General features: G+C 34.3%; 1 protein-coding gene across 2 annotated transcripts in view; it reads right to left on the bottom strand.

Annotated features, from left to right (window-relative positions):
- Window positions 1-18035, bottom strand: part of Vps41 (VPS41 subunit of HOPS complex) — a 159178-nt gene that overhangs the window by 115791 nt on the left and 25352 nt on the right. Inside the window, exons 3-4 of one of the 2 annotated variants that reach the window (XM_027939644.2) lie at window positions 11825-11932; window positions 4723-4800 (exon numbers count right to left, since the gene is read on the bottom strand). In XM_027939644.2, the coding sequence (XP_027795445.1) occupies window positions 4723-4800; window positions 11825-11932 (186 nt within the window). Of the gene's footprint in view, window positions 1-2085; window positions 2105-4722; window positions 4801-11824; window positions 11933-18035 lie in introns of those variants that run through there. The other variant, XM_071614102.1, reaches the window with a different exon arrangement.

The following is an 18035-nucleotide window of genomic DNA, read 5'->3' on the forward strand; positions in this document are numbered from 1 at the left end:
TAAAAGCTTAGGAGCAAGCATGCTGAGGGCAATAATCAGAAGATAATGACTAGAGAGGGACGAAACTAGATATTGGATATTGGATATTGGATATTGGAAAGGTAGTTCCTGGCCATGACCAGGGTTTGGAATGCTTAGCTAATTAGGACTGTATCTGGGAAGTCATGAGGAGCCATGGAATATTGGAGACACAATGATTAGGCTGAAGACTGGGCTGGAAAGGGTGACCAGAAGCAAAGGGACCTAGGAGGAGTGAGTTAAAACAAATTCTATGAATTAAGGAATTCTGGAATTTTGTTAGCATATGAACACAAAGATTAATTAACAACTAAGGAATGGAGTCTGTAAATTTAATCCTAAATTTAAAAAAATTAGGAATACCAATAGACTGCAACCTAGAATTCAAGGAAACTCCTCAACCCTCCTCTTAAGAGATTAATTTCAAATATTTGATATTCATCTTAACATAAAATATCCAATAAGCCCAGTTTTTTTCTTATCGCTTTCCTTTTGTAATCATCCTGTTTAACAGTATTCATTTAATATCTCCTGTCATAACAGCAAAAGCTCGTCATCTTCTTTTTCTACCAAAAGAAGAAAAAGACATAAAGGTAAATGGCAGAAATTTGGCTTAATCAATGAAGCTCTTTGCTCTTCCAGGAACATACTTAAAGGAATTAACACTTAAATCATAAGATAAAATGCTCCAAAATTTCAATAGAGAGATGGCACAATAATTTGATTATTGGTTCAAAGTAAGTACTCCTAATTACTTAAGTTTTAATATTCAAAGTTTTCATTACTTATAAAAACTACACATTTATATTTAAGAAAAATGAGGGCTTTTAAAGAAAAAGTAACTACTATAATTAATGAGATTATATAGGCATAAATATCATGTGGGAATTTTAAAGGAATTTGGGATTCTCTAAGAATTTTGAAGTAATAATTATATTCTGTATAAGCAATTAAGACAACAATTATCCAGGAGAATATAGCTTGACCTGTATTATTATATATAATTTCTTAGAAATTTGAGCTATTATATACGACAAGTTAGGCTTATTTTAATTTTACTCTTGAGTTAAGTAAAACTTTATCAAGTAATTTTGGATTAACATTAAGTTATATCTAGTCAATCTCAAAAAATTATGGCTATAGTATTTTAATTAACATATATACTAAATATTCTTTCAAATACACTGAAACATGAATGATAACATCCATAATAAAGCTTCATGCTAACAGAGTCAGAGGTTTATTGGGCATTTTTTTATTAAAGAAGTTGTCATTCTTAATCATAATCAATAAGAGAACAGTCACAGATGAATACAGACTAACTCAGTGGCATAACTCATTTACATAAAGATATTGGAACAGGATAAAAACCTAGGAAAGGCAATGGTATTTATAAGCAAGTAGTGGAAAGGGTTACTTCAACAGACAGGGATAATTTGAGCCATGCCCAAGGTCTGCCAAAGACACATAAACATGCACAGTGATACGTACACATGTATGTGTGCTACTGAGATACAACTCAAAAATACCTATGTATTTTATATATGTATATATCCGGGAAGCCATTGAGTCAGTATTTTCGGCACTCTCTATCCTCTCTTCTCCCAGGTCAAACTGTTATCTGATCTCTTATCATTACAGTCAGTTTTGCCTTTTCTAGCATAGTATATAAAAGTTATCACAAAACAAATACATATGGGTGTCTGGCTTCTTCAGTTTATATCAAATCTGTAATATATATCATGTCATTACATGTTCCTTTTGACATTACTAGGGAATGAACCCCAGGGTGCTTTACCACTAAGCTATATTCCCAGCCCTTTTTACTTATTTATCTCTTATTTTGATACAGGATCTCACTAAGTTGTGGGGGCTAGTCTTGAACCTGCCACACTCCTGCCTCAGTCTCCCAGTCGCAGGGATTATAGGCAAGTGCTACCATGCCTGACTAGATAGTCTATTCTTTTGAATGCTAAGAACACATCACAATTTATGTATCCATTCCACTACTGATGGACGTTTGGGTTGTTTCTAGTTTGCAGCTGTTATGAAATAAGTCACACTAACCTTCTATGTTTCTTGTGGACATCTGCAAGGCATGCATTTTTCTTGAACATGTACCTAGAAGTGCATATGCTCACTTTTAGTAGATTCTGCTAAACAGCATTTCTTTCAAAATATTAATAGAAAAAAATATCTTTCTTCAACATGCAGAATGATTTGTTTAGTTATTTCTTCTTTTATATCACATATATTTTAAGTAAAGTTAAGAGACTTTCTGGTGCAATGATTTCATCCACACTCAAACAATAGAATCCCCTAGGAAACCTTTTTAAATAGTGATTCATTAATAATAGTACCCTCTATCAAAACTTATGGTACCCTCTGTCAAAACAAAACCCTATTGATCAACAAGGGTTAGGAACTACTGCTTCATAATTCTATTACTGGAATCTAAACTAAATAAACAATGGATGAGTTAGGATGATATTTCTTGGGAAAAAAGTTGTGCAAATATAAAGTATTATTATTTTGTCTACTGTTAATTAGTTTAAATTACTTTTTTTACCTAGAACTAAAAACTAAAGTCAGGAGTGTCTGTTCATTAATTTTTTTAAATCCTTGTATTTCATTGTGTTTATTCTAATAAAGACAAAAGTTCTTGATTAAATATGGCAATCATTATATTCAAAGAAAATTCACAAATTCAGTTTTTAGAAAAGATTTCCTTTTTAAAAGAGCAATGAGACAGAGGCCTACAAAGCAACCACATCATCGGAAACAGGGGGAGGAAAAGGAATAAAGGGGAAATTTTCATAGATAAGAAGCCCAAGATTTAGTCTTCTTTCAAAAGACAATGGAAATCTGAAACATAACTTAAAAGTCATTTAATATGATACTGATCATCAAGAAGACTTAGCCTTATGTAAAACTTTCCCACAGTGAACTATCAACTTCTTGGGTAAACAAATAAACAAAAATAGCACCAGTCATTCTCCCCTGCCAAAAAATGGTGAAATGCTATAAAGAGCTTAATTTCAAAGATGTCATACAAGCAGGACTGGGGGGGGGGGGGGGGCGGCTGAAGGTTAGGGAAAATTTATGTATATCATAAATCATCTGAAAGAAATGCATACAGGATAACCTGACATAAAACTTTACTTCAGAGAAGCTATAATTAAAAGTATACACTGAAGAGACACAAGGATTGCTTTTCTGAAATACTACAACAGTACATACCTCAACTCTTAGCAAGCAAGCACTGCAACTTCTATACAACACTTTTAAAAAGACTTTACTTGGCAGCAGAACTTCTTAGAAATAATTAAACTGGAGCAGAAAATTTAAGAGATCATATAGGCAAACTCTTTTTTAAAGATGAAGAAACAAGCATAGCATCTCTCTCTTTCTCTCTCTCTCTCTCACACACACACACACACACGCTCTGGCCCAGTTACACATTTTAGTGGTTGGTAACTGAAACACCAGATGTTTAGGATATCAAGATGTATGCTGGTATGTACACTGTGCAGGAGGTAGATGAGAGAGGGTCAAAAGTATATGCCTATTGCCTGAAAGTGATGCGAAAGCAGAACAAGAAGCCACAATTTCCCTGAGGTGTCAGTATGATTAGTAGGCCTGTTTCCCTTTCTGGGCTACTCCAAAGATTCTATCACCATTCTGTGGTTCCATTTCTTTTAAGCAAAACAAGGCATTCCTTTTCCTTTCCACACATGATCCTTTAGAAACTGCAATCTCTTTGTAAATTACATTAGTAGCTTAGGATGAATCTTTCAACAGGTGCTCCTTTTTTTATTCAAAAAAGTAATTTCTGGCCCCAATATGAGCATCTTATTCAACCCAAATATTAATATTCACACAAAAATGGAAGTTATAGATTCTTTTAAGGTATACTTTAAACATCAAGCTTCAAATTCAACATTTCCTTTATCCTCAATGATTCCAAATCATAATTTTAAAAAATAATAAAAAGCTTTGCTTTCAATCCACAAAACTTCTAAGATCAAACCTCAGAACACTCACACAAAATATTTTAGCTCCATATATTCAGAAGAGATAAACTGATCTAGCAAAATGATCAATCAATTTTCAGTTATTTGTAGTATCTCAATAAAATGACAAGTCATGTGCTTCCAAGTGATATCAGTCACCAACTGAGGGAGTTCATACTTTAAGGCTTCCACAAACTCTCAGGGTATATAAATTAGCACTATGAACTAACAATAGCAGTATTTTTTCATCTAATAACAATTCACCTGGACACTTTGTTAAAATTTTAAAAGAACACACATCAGAGTATTCTAAATGTTCCATTTGCGGTCAAATGAATGACTTTAATTAATTAAAAAATAATAATTAATAATATTCATCCAAATACATTTTATATGGAGTTAACATATAAAAGATACCCAGTCAAAATATATATAAGAAATCCCAGTCAAATTATGTAATGTGTTTATATGTGTACATGTATATACACACATACAGATCTTTTCCTCTACAGGTTCAATTATAAAATTTTTAGCATATACTATAAAATTTAAATTTATACTCTTAGCTCTCTGTTTTAATTGATAAAGATCCTCTTTATGCTCTTAAAACAAAATGTTAAAACTAGTACTCTAGAGCACAAATTTTGAGCATAAAGTTTAACACATACATTATTTTATACCATATACTTACTACATCAAACTTCTGAGTGATGTTTCCCTGGACATCAAGTAAATAAACCTTGCCATAATGTGTGCCCAGTGCCAAAAACTGTAAATAGAACAGAAAGGCCAGTTAATTAATGTATTATTAATAAAGAATTAGTAATAAAACCATTTTCAAAATGATGATGCTTAATGCATAAATGATCTGTAATATCTCAGAAGATATACATTCCTTGGAGAAGGCTTGTTTCCAGTTTCAGGGAAATGACAGAACAGGACCTATTTTATTGTGATAGTGCAAGCTAGCTGTCAGAATGACTCATGAGGACCCTCATCTACTGACAACTAATGGTGTGTATGCAGTCTGTACACAATGCCTGATGGACTGAGGCAGTAAATTAAAAATGCAGCCGTGAAAGCACAACCAACCTACAGCTGAATACAAAGTCAGAAGGGAATGATTAAGAAACTCCCCCTAATTTATGGCAAATGTGTAAATCTATGCTATCATATAAGTTCAATGCAAAAATGCATACAAACAACGAAATATTATTTTTTGAATGGATAATCCATCCCATATTGAAGGATGAAAAACCTCAGAGGTACTTTACTATCACTTAGCTTTAGGATGTCTCTAAAAGAATTACTATAAATATTGAGTATAAATGTTTATATTCTAATGCAAAAAATCCTCTTCTGTCACTAAATAACTGTTGGGCTACATATTCATTTTATGATATCAGGCTACTTCATAACTTGCACTGTTTCTTTACTTCTTTGAACTGATCCTAAATGATCTAGAAGAAACTTGAGGACTACCTGAAATATGACATGAGATTTCTCTTCCTTTTTATTTCTTTAAGCATTACTCAAGAAGTCCAAAATTCTCTGTATTTCATTGCATGTGAGCATGCTTCATTGCAGCCTATAATGAAATACTCAAATTTACAGGCACTACTAAGCATTTCAGTCAAGCAGCACAATCTTTAAAAAATAACCTTACAGAAAGTCAAGATTTAAAAGGATTTATCAAAATGGAATTGCTTAAAATGAAATTTCAGTTCAGGCACTTAAAATATGAAGCTACATTAAAGAAGAGTCACAAAAAGGGAAAGAAGGGGTTCATTAGAAATTCATCCCCTGCAATGCCTTTCACTCCTGCAAGGTTGCCTTTTTTCAGGAAGAAAAAAGTCCCCCGGGTAAAAAAATCAATACTGGTTAATAAAACATCAGGTGTGCAGACATAACTAGGTATGACGATTCCGCTGCACAGGCCTGCCTGAATGCACCAGGTGCCAGGACGATTAGTCATCCAGGGCAGACAGCGAGCCTGGTGAAAACAGGATGCTTGGGCACTGGAAGGGAAAAGGGTTAGAGGTAATTCTGATGGGAAATTAGTCTGAATATTTAAACCAAATAGGAATGTTTTCTCCAAAGCAAAACAACATTCTAACCAGAAACAGAGGATGCAAATGGTTATAATTTTATCTCTACAGTGACACTACTGACAATATTTGAACAGAAAACCACTATATAAAATTCTAACTGAAAACAAACAATACTCCATTCTAAGGCTCTCTGTGGTAAAAGAATGGGTCTTAAAAGCTCCCCGCACCCCAAGTATCTCACAGTATTGATTCTCCTCATAAATACTGTATTTAGTTTGTTAGGAAACTAAGGGAGGTTGGATCCTTAAAATGCTTTAATACTATGTCATTCTCTGACACCATTGTAAAGGCCATTTTTGAACTTCTAATTGCACTTTATTTTATGAAAGTTTTAAGAGGTTCTATACAGAGTATTTTACTCACATATTAATTCTTCTCCCCATCCCCCCAGATTACTAATTTTATTCATTTAATACTTAAGATACAAAGAAAACAAAATAATTATTTTGATTTTATAGTTTCAACCTAAAAGTAAAATTACTTTAGAATACATTTTTTTTTGTTAAAGTTCTATCTTTTAATATTTTATTTTATAGCAAAAAAATACATCATTTAAAATTTACCATCTTGCCCGTTTTTTTTTTTTTTTTTTTCTGGCTGTGTACTCTCACATGCTTAATTTTTATTTTTATTTTTATTTTATTTATTTATTTATTTATTTATTTATTTTTAAATTTTTTATTGTTGGCTGTTCAAAACATTACATAGTTCTTGATATATCATATTTCACAATTTGATTCAAGTGGGTTATGAGCTCCCATTTTTACCCCATATACAGATTGCAGAATCACATCAGTTGCACATCCATTGATTTACATATTGCCATACTCGTGTCTGTTGTATTCTGCTGCCTTTCCTATCCTCTACTATCCCCCCTCCCCTCCCCTCCCCTCCCCTCTTCTCTCTCTGCCCCCTCTACTGACATTCGTTTGTCCCCCTTGTATTATTTTTCCCCTTCCCCTCACTTCCTTTTGTATGTACTTTTGTATAACTCTGAGGGTCTCCTTCCATTTCTATGCATTTTCCCTTCTCTCTCCCTTTCCCTCCCACCTCTCATCCCTGTTTAATGTTAATCTTCTTCTCATGCTTTTCGACCCTACTCTGTTCTTAGTTACTCTCCTTATATCAAAGAAGACATTTGGCATTTGTTTTTTAGGGATTGGCTAGCTTCACTTAGCATAATCTGCTCTAATGCCATCCATTTCCCTGTAAATTCTATGATTTTGTCATTTTTTAATGCAGAGTAATACTCCATTGTGTATAAATGCCACATTTTTTTAATCCATTCATCCATTGAAGGGCATCTAGGTTGGTTCCACAGTCTAGCTATTGTGAATTGTGCTGCTATGAACATCGATGTAGCAGTGTCCCGGTAGCATGCTCTTTTTAGGTCTTTAGGGAATGGACCAAGAAGGGGAATAGCTGGGTCAAATGGTGGCTCCATTCCCAGCTTTCCAAGAAATCTCCATACTGCTTTCCAAATTGGCTGCACCAATTTGCAGTCCCACCAGCAATGTACAAGTGTACCCTTTTCCCCACATCCTCGCCAGCACTTGTTGTTGTTTGACTTCATAATGGCTGCCAATCTAACTGGAGTGAGATGGTATCTTAGGGTGGTTTTGATTTGCATTTCTCTGACTGCTAGAGATGGTGAGCATTTTTTCATGTACTTGTTGATTGATTGTATGTCCTCCTCTGAGAAGTGTCTGTTCAGGTCCTTGGCCCATTTGTTGATTGGGTTGTTTGTTCTCTTATTGTCTAATTTTTTGAGTTCTTTGTATACTCTGGATATTAGGGCTCTATCTGAAGTGTGAGGAGTAAAGATTTGTTCCCAGGATGTAGGCTCTCTATTTACCTCTCTTATTGTTTCTTTTGCTGAGAAAAAACTTTTTAGTTTGAGTAAGTCCCATTTGTTGATTCTAGTTATTAACTTTTGTGCTATGGGTGTCCTATTGAGATTCAAAGTTTAGAACTGAAAGGGCCTTCAATTACACATGAGGAAGTAAGTTCTGGCAATTGATGAGACTTCCCTTGAGATTTCCCATCCTATAGTTAAGGACTATAGAGTTAGAGCGAGGACTATAGAGTTAGGGCGAGAAGTAAAAGCTAAAATATGATGCTGGGGGTGTAACTCAGCAATAAAGCACTGTGTAGCATGCTTAAGACCCTAGGTTCAGTCTCTAGCACCACAAAAATAAAATAAAAATAATACTAAAATGCTCTTAATTTGATCAGAATTCTCTTGATAGACACATAGACCTCAGATTAAGAGTTCAAAATCTAAAAGTCAACATTGATTACTGTTCCCAACCATTAGCTCTCTGGCCAAGTTGATATGTAAGTAAGATGTTAAAAAGTGTGTTCTCCATTTTAGTCATTCAATGGTTCATTCAACAAATACAGAAAAAATACTATAATGTTCTTAAGACAATGAGCAATGTGACTTACAGGTTATGGTACACTGAGGGAAATATACATAAAAATTGATTAATTGCAATTAAATTTAATGAGTATGCTTAAAATGGAAGTATCTGTAAGACCTTATGGAACACAGGAAGTATCAGCTGTGCTAAACCTGAAGTAGAAATTAAATAACAGAAGCCAACAGTGTAGGATGGTGCTAAACACCATTTTCGGCAGAACAGATACAACCTACTCAAAGGCACAGCACACAATAAAAAGACAAAAATCAAGAAATTATCTGCCATTGTACATAGATGAAGCATCAAACTCATGCCCAGATAGAGAGGTGATGAGGATAGAATGGTTGGCTAGAATCATCTGAATATTTATAGAGATAAAAGGTAGATATGTAGAGGAAAACAGGGTGTTAGTGAAAAACATTAAGACATCAGGAAGCCAATTAAGAATTTTGAGCAGGACTACATGATCACAGTGGAATTTCTAAAAGATTTCTTTTACAGAAGTGTTATGAGTGAACTGGAATAAAGGCAAATCTGAAGGAAAACAGATTCATTTATATATGTACATTAACAAGGAAGAAATGAGAAATGCCTAGACTGATGGAAGAGATGGGTTCAGGCAGTGGATTCTAGCCAGTGAGCTGGGCAAAAGGGTATTGTGAGTAAAAATCCCCAAGTGTTGCTACCACAGCACCACACTTATGGCACAAAGTGGTATGATACAAGACCAATTAAACACAGGGCACAAGATCTCAGAAGGCCTTACATTCCACACCAAGCTCTGATTTTATTTAGTAAATGATGAAAATCATACAAATCTGTGTTTTTAACACTTCATCCTGGCAACAGGAGGCAGATGTATTTAAAGAGGTAAAGTAAGAGGTACAAGAGATTTCTCTGTTATCCAAGTTCAGGAAGGAAAAGAAGACAGCCTATAACACAGCAGGAAAGAAAATATTGCCAGACTTAGGGAATGACTCAGAAAATGGCTTCAGGAAAGGGGGAGAAGGCACCTTTGGCTTAGGCGACAAAGGAAATGGTGATGCCACCAAATGGTACAGAGAACAAAAACTAGATGGAAGTTTAGAAGGAAAAGAAGATGAATTCATTATAGACACGCTGAGGTTCAAGTAAAAAGAGACAAAAGGCAGAAATGTTTAGAAAGCACCTAGATAACATACTCATGCTATTCTGGTGAGGTCAATGTGTAGGTGGCCACAGAAGTCTTGCAATTCAAAACAAAGAGAAGATAAAAATATGAGAAATGTGGATAATGAACCAAATCTTGGAAAAAGAAACGTGCAGGGAAAAGGTAGATGCAAAAGAGAATGAAAGAAACAGAAGGAATATCAGAAATTACCAAGAAAATAATAAGAGGGATGTCAAGCTAAAGACATTTTGAGAAGAGGTGAGAGTCACAATTTAAAATCAGTAAACTGTATACCAACTGGTAAATTTATAGACAAGACTGGTACATCCACACAACAGAATACTATTCAGCAATAAAAAGGAATGAAGTATGACTAATATATAAATAAGAATTAAATAAGCTACATCACGGATGAACTTCAAAAATACATGCCATCTGAAACAAGTCAACACGAGAGATCAAATAATATATGAAGGCATTCATCTGAAATATACACAATAGGCAAATCTATAGAGACTGAAATTAGACTAGTGGTTACCTGAGGTTAGTATTGAAGGGAGGGAATGAACTGCAGTAACCAAGAAAAGTAGACAAAAAGATCCTTGAACTGGAGAAAGAAAACCTCCTGTGGGTAAGGTGGGGTATAGATCTGGATGAGGTGGGAAAGGAGTCAGGAACTGAGGCCAATTGTGCCTCATGGTTTCAATTTTCTTAAATAGAAGTGACATCATCTTCTGAGAGTGAAAGGACAGGGGAACTGCCAACTAAATAAGCTGATGGAATAATAGCAATTTTCAGTGACAAATTTTGACAAATTTACCTCACCATGTGAGACCCTACGAATACTAGCTGCCTTGGTCATAGCACTAATTCAGTGTTGAGAATATGGCTGAGGGACACAATGCGAAGATGGGATGTGAGATAAGGGAACACACTGAGAGTTTGAATAATTAATCATTTCACGCAGTCAGAAACGAAAAAGAAAAAATGGGATTAAAAATTGGGACTCTAAAAGTCACAGAACAAGGTGGTAGGAAAATGAATACGAAAGCCTGAAGGGCAAAAGGAGTCAACAGAGAGTGTAATGAAGACTACAGATGCTCAAGTTCTAGGTATCTACACCGTGCAGAATGTGGCCTTAACAGAAGGGGATGAAATAGGAGGAGGTGAAAAACAATGGAATTAAATAAGGATGAAGAACTGAAAGTCCAGTCTTTAATGAGTGAATAACGGGAACAAGAAGTTGGGGGAAAGAAGCAAGGGGAAGGGGTAACCCCGTTGCTGTAGCCAAATGGCAGGCGCCTCAGAGGAGGTGATTTCTGGAGTAGAGAAAATCTAGTACACTATATAATGAACACAGGCTTATAAAATCTGAAGCACAAAGGAATTAAGTATGCAGCAAGCAGGAGAAGGAGACAACACTGCTGGTAACAGCAAAAAAGTAAGTAGATGGATCAGAGGTCAGGAGTTTCCTTGCAAAAAAAGACGAAGACCCACTCACAAACTCACAGGAAAAAACAAATGGTTGCAATACCATAGTATGCCCTATTCCAAGCAAAACAAAGACTGTTATGGTCTAAGAATAGGCTAAAGGTGCTCTCCAGTATCTAGTCTGAACTGAAAAAGTGGGTGGGAATTTTGTTATACCAGGAATCCATATATAAGATACATTTATATGTTTGTATAATGTATAAAGAGCAATCGCTGGCATTTCTACTGATTCCTAAGACCTCCAATGGAAACTCTTCTTCTTTTATAAAAACACTGATAAAACAAAAGAATGAATATTCACCCTATTCCTACCCTTAATGTGTTCCTAATCTAATCTTTATGATTTCAGGAACTGACTGATGGAGTTCTCAAAATCATATAAAATCTTCACATCATTTTCTAAATTCTACCTGATACACCATAAGAATGTGTGTGTGTGTGTGTGTGTGTGTGTGTGTGTGTATAAAATACCTAGGTGCTGGTTTTGTTGTCAGTGAAGAATAAGAGAGGAGGAGCAGCTGGGAGATACAATCACTGTAAAAAACCACCCCACAAACTTCAGGACTCCAAAGTGCAAACTACCAACACAAACAAGAATCCTCTGAAAGTGCACCTTACCTTATCATGGACTGTCATGCAGCTAGCTGCATCCTTCTGAAGAATTTCAGTTACCCCATTGGAAAGCCTTTCATACTTCAGTTTGGGTTCCTCTTCACTCTCTTCTTCCTACATAAAAAGCAGAGAAAAATGACAGCTGTTGCAGATTTGTTTGTTTTGAAACTCTCAACACACACTTCCTAAGGGCAAACAAGAGATAATCCCCTCACCCATTTTATCAATAACTACAACTACCCCTGAAGGTTAAGATCTTCATGTTTCCTTTTGCCAACTGGGTGTATCAACTTCATCGCTAGAGTAAGTTCAAAAGCTGAAAACAGGAGTTACAGACTTAGAGTGATATTGTCACTTTCTATTTTCAAGCTTACTGTTTGGTACAGCATCATAAGATACTCTTCATCCTCATAGTTAAGGAATAAATTTAGTAATCAATATTGACTATAATGACCATGGATAATAAATCAAGGATAGCGGTAAAAATTATTACAATAATGATCCAGAAAAAAATTAATTTTACCTCAGTAATGACAAACAAAAAAAATGTTCACATATCAAAAACTATGACAGCATAAAGCCAAACTAAATAGAAATTCATGAAAGTAATCTATTCACTGATATTTACTTTGAAAATAACTGCAGAGTATTCATTATGCAGCTGCTATTAAAGTACCTTGAGATACATCAATGCCCCCATACAGAATAACTACAAAGTCTTGATAAAATATATATTAACTGTTCCAGGAATCAAAAACCTACTGAGGCAACCTTGCTAGAAGAGTCAAGATTGTAGGGTGGTGGAGAAACCAGAGAGGTGAGCTGGAATTCTACAGACACCATCTTCCTGGAAACATTCACCAATTCTGGGTATAGGAAAAGGGTCTATGAACCCAAGCTCTGGCAAGGAAAATAGCCACTACTGGGGGTAGGAAAAGCAGCAAATCTTTTGGTGCTCATGCGATACATAGAAAAGTTTGGAGATTTGAGAGGCTATGATTCCAGTGGAAGAGAAGGGGAGAAAACTGAGATTGTTACATAGTCACTTTTCCCTATAAGACAACTTTTATTTTCTAAAGCTATATAGGGTGTGAAGCTAAAAAGCTAAACCATTTGCTTTGATGTACTAAGAAGACACGAATTAGAGGTCTGGAATCATCAGGAAATGGTCCTCATAAATACCACACATTCACTGTTGGAAATCCTGGTCCTTAGGGGACCTTAAAACTTAATAAAATATCCATGGAGCTCTGACTTACCTTAATCTCTGATTATAATCAGGGAACATAACTCCCAACATACCTACAGATGTATCTACACACTAAAGGAAAGAGAGACTCCACTTTGATTTAAACACACACACACACACACAAACACACACACATACACGCATGCCTCTACAGTTTTTCACTTAAAATTCCAAAGGTTCAATTACCAGGCATGCCACAAGACAGGACCAAATAACCAAAAATCAAGAAGAAAACACAATGTAAAAATGAACCCAAAAGGGCTAAGGTAGAGCACCTACCCAACCAGTGAGGCACTGGGTTTGATCTTCAGTACCACATTACATAGAATTAAAGTTAAAAAAAAAAAAAAAAGAGAGAGAGATAATAAATAAATAAATAAACCCAAGAGTAAGACCCAGATATTATAGTTAGCAGTAAAAGGGTATTTGTCATTGTATGTTCAAAACAAACCAGAAGAAATGAGAAAACTGATAAAAAGAAATTTTCAAAAACTGTAATCTCTAAAAAGAGAAATGAAAATTTTACAACTGAAATTAAGAGTCACTAACCAGTTTAATGGAAGTTTAGCAAATCAGAAAAGATTAGTGACACAGAAACATAAAAATAAAGCTCTTTTAGACAATAAATGTTTTAAAGGGTATGTTAAATCTTTTCGTTGTGTTCCATGGGTCACACATTCTTTAGTGCATTTTCCAACCACTTGTCCTTTCCTTTGGAAGTCCACAGGACAAATGGATTTTTAAAAAGATACTATAAAAGAGACATGTGGAACACAACAAAAAATGTCTAATACTTTAAAAACATTTATTGTCTGAAAGAGTATATAATGCATGTAATTTGTCTAACATATTACATAATTAAGACTTTTAAAAAACATAATCATTTGATAATATACTTTTATTATAGTCTCAGAAGGACAAGGAAAAATGGCAAAGAGCAGGAGCAACACTTAAAAGATATATCAACTGAGAATATTCCAAATTGCTAAGATATACACCAACAAATTCAAGAGACTCTGCAACCCCAAGCAGGATAAACATGAAAGAAATTACACCTAAAGCACATGATTAAAAAAAAAAAAAAAAGATTAGGCAAAAGAAAAATGACTTCTAGAGTAATAACTGCTCTGCCTATTGAAGATTATGAGACAGAAATGACACCTTAGGGAGAAACTGCAAACTCCAATGCTCACAGAAATCCTTACCTCTGTGGCAAAGAACTGAAGTTTTACTTAGAAAGGGGTTAATTTGTTAAAAATTGGAAAGGATAGGTAATAAGCATCATGCTAAAAGTTTAAGATCAGCTATTTCATCCTCAAATGAAAGAGAGAGAGAGAGAGAGAGAGAGAGAGAGAGAGAGGAAAAAACACTATAAAGTTAAGTGGAATTATCCCATGGACAAAGTTTCAGTAAAAAAAAAAAAAAAAAAAAACTGACTACCATAAGTTTTAATTTCCTCAAAACAGTGGATAGAGACAAAGCCGAAAACCAAATTCAGTTATAAATACTAAGTCAATGCCTTATATAACATACTACCCAGTCTCCTACAAAGATGACTCTATACACAACAAAAGCCTCTGTAATTGCCATGCTTACAACTATAAACAATTGACTGGTAAGAAATGTTTTAAAATTGCTTCTTTAGCAGATGCATTAGTTATCAATTACTGCATCACAACTTATGCCAAAACTTACTGATTTAAAACAGTAATAAATATGTATTCTTTTACAGTTTCTATGGGCAAGCAATTCAGCAGTGGCTTAGGTGGTTGGTCCTCTCAAGATCTGTCTAAAGGTTGCAGGCAAGATGTCAGCTGAGGCAACAATCACAGGAGGACCTGACTGAAGTTAGAGTATCTGTTTCCAAGATGGCTCACTTAAATGTCTGGCAAAATGGCACTGGCTGTTAGAACAAGGCTTCTCAGCTCCTTGCTTACAGGCTTCTCAGTAGGTCTGCCTGAATGTCATCAGAACATGGCAGGCAGCTTCTATCCCAGTGAGTGGACCCAAAGAACAAAATGAAAGTCTTGTGTTTTATATGGCCTAGCTTCAGAGGGTATGTACTGTCATTTCTACACTATTCTATTGATCATATAGGTCAGCCATGATTCAGTATGAGAGGGAAGGACACAAGGACATGAATAACAGGAGCTGAAGATCACTGGGAGCTATCACAGAGTTTAGCTACAAGAACAGTAATCAAATGTTAAGAACAACAAACCTGTTTCAAAAAAGAAATCATTATTCCATGTGTTCTGATAAGCTGTCATAAATATAATACAAATATATATATAAGCCAACAGTTGTTTATTTAGGAACAGATATATACAATCAAAGACAAAAGAGAAGTATTATAAACACAGTTATCCAAAGGATCTTCACATTTGATAAAAAGATACCCCATGATAATCTACACAACCCAAGTAGCTATCCCATTCCAAACTTCTGTTTTTAATATAAAATATGAAAGCACTAATTAATCTAGTCTAAACCAACCTGAAAAAGGAAAATAACAAAAAGCAACAAATAAACACTTCTACTTATGTGTCTACAAGGAAGAAACAGAAATCATTACAAAGTTAACATTAAATGTGACACAGATGATGTGTGCATTCTGAAGCAAATGTGTTAAATACAAATTGAATCCTAAATGTTAGTCTTTATAATAAGGTGCCACATGTTGCTCAAGTCTGGACATCAAATGTGCATCCAATGTGAAAAGTTAATTCTAGCCTCTTGACTATTTTGCATAAAAGCACTCATCCACGGACCATTAGATAAAGTTACTGTAAATAAGGTTTGCCTGTCTTATTTATAAGTGAAAACTAAATAATTTCTCTCACATAAATATACAAAAATAAATACTTTCACAACACAGTTCACTGAAGCATTCTTGCAAGGTTTCAAAAACCATAAATAAAATGAAAACTCTAATATTAGGCACTTGATGTACCATTTCATGCTTTTCTGACAGGTATCTTTATGTTAAGTTAAAAGCAGGCTAAAGGTGAATTTTTAAAGTTTTTTTTTTCCCTCCTTGCTGTAAACAAAGAAAACAAAGTGATTCAAAAATACAATTCACAGAGGTTATTCTGCTACACCACCCTATATACCACATTTTCAATAAAATAAAAATTTTAAATTAAGTAGATTTAATAGAGTTTCACTTTCATTTTTTTAAAAAAGTTTTAAACAGAAATAAGGCCTTCATGCAGTTGAACTTCCATGGTAAACAACCCAGTGTTAATAAAAAGCAAATCAATAATTTTTGTTAAATTTTAATAATCTTACAAACCTACAAATAAAACCATCAACAGTCTGAGTTGAGATGACAGTTAACTGCGTTACTATGACAACCTAGTGGAAAACAACAAGTCCTGACTTGCAGCTAAGCAAAGATATGAACAGAGTGACATTTACCCATACAAGAAAAATTTGCAGCTTTCCTTTAAAAAGAATCAATTCCTCAACTAACATGGATTTTTACTAAGTTTATAGCACTTTTAATTAAAGAAAAATCCTTTAAACCTTCCTATGAAGTTCTAGAACACTATCTGAAAATAAATGTCATATCACTGTCACTCTTACTGAGTTTTGAACTTATAGGGGGGAAAATTACTTTGGAGGTTAACAAATTAAAACAATTAAAGATTTCTGTCTGAAAAACTGCTCAGCAATTTGTTACTGTTGTTAATTTGTTCCCACAGGGTAAATTTTCATGGAGGAAGTCTTGCTACATAACATGGACTTGTATATGAAAAAGAATACTGTATTTTGCTTTTCACCTAGTAATTTTAAGTTTGTGTGCCAAAAAAAGGTCTCTTTTCTTTTTTAGTGTCTATAACCAACGGATTCTACATTTTTCGTCTTGTTTTAATTTTACCAATACCTTTCTTTCACACATTAGTACAATTTACCGGACTTAATAACACTGTTCATAGTTCAAATAAAGACTTGAGTTTTACTTGTAAAAAACATATGGCATATGAAATCTAGAGGTTAAAACAAAGGTCATTACATTTTTTATTATTCCTATTTATGTAGAAATTAAATGGTTATTTCTGGATACTACTTTTTCAATAAAATTCAGTCATATTTTGACAAAATAAAATGATACAAATGCACTGAAGGAAAGAGTAAGATGTCCTACAAAGCCCACATTAAGACAGTGGAAACACCACCAGTCGAGCACCGCAAAGACAATTGGCAATCTCACTACACTGAGATGGCCTTTCCCAAACCAGCTTCCCCTTGGAGAAAGACCTCAGCTGAACCACCAGGAATTTTAATCAGATGAATAGTTTACTTGGTTTCATGTCATCAACTACATCTAACTAGGGGCAAATCCTTTTAATAAATATCCAATATTTTTAAAGCTAGATACAATAGGGAAACACTAACATCCTCGAAAGAAATTCTCATTGTTTGGGGGGGGGGGGGGGAAAAGCACTCGTGCAGTTTGAACTTCCTCAGTAAAAGGGGAAAAAAAAAAAAAACCAAGTGTTAATAAAAAGCAAATCAATAATCAACCATGGGTATGAAGGTATAAAATAAAGGCTTTCTTCCTCTAGGACATTCTCTCTAGAACTGTAATTACCTTAAGGAGAATGAAATACTCAAAATTGGTAGTCAACCTTATAAGTTTAATATATAAAAATAGCCATCAAAATCCACTATCAGAACATTTGAATTTTAGAAAACTGGCATTTTAAAATATTCTCTTTACAAATTATTCACATCCCAAAAGCCCCATGACATACTAACATTTCTTTTCAGTTACTATTTGTTAGAGAAAACCAAAGAAGAACAGAAAAATAAAACCAGTTGGTGCAACATACAAATAAGAAAGTTTTTTAATGCATAGTTGAAATTAATGCTATATGTCAGTCAAAACACAATCTGAATCTTGAAAACACAACCAACAACATTGTAAACAACAGATCTAATCACTACCATAGGGTATTATCA

Source organism: Marmota flaviventris, chromosome 1 (genome assembly GCF_047511675.1).
Source record: "Marmota flaviventris isolate mMarFla1 chromosome 1, mMarFla1.hap1, whole genome shotgun sequence".
Classification (NCBI taxonomy): domain Eukaryota; kingdom Metazoa; phylum Chordata; class Mammalia; order Rodentia; family Sciuridae; genus Marmota; species Marmota flaviventris.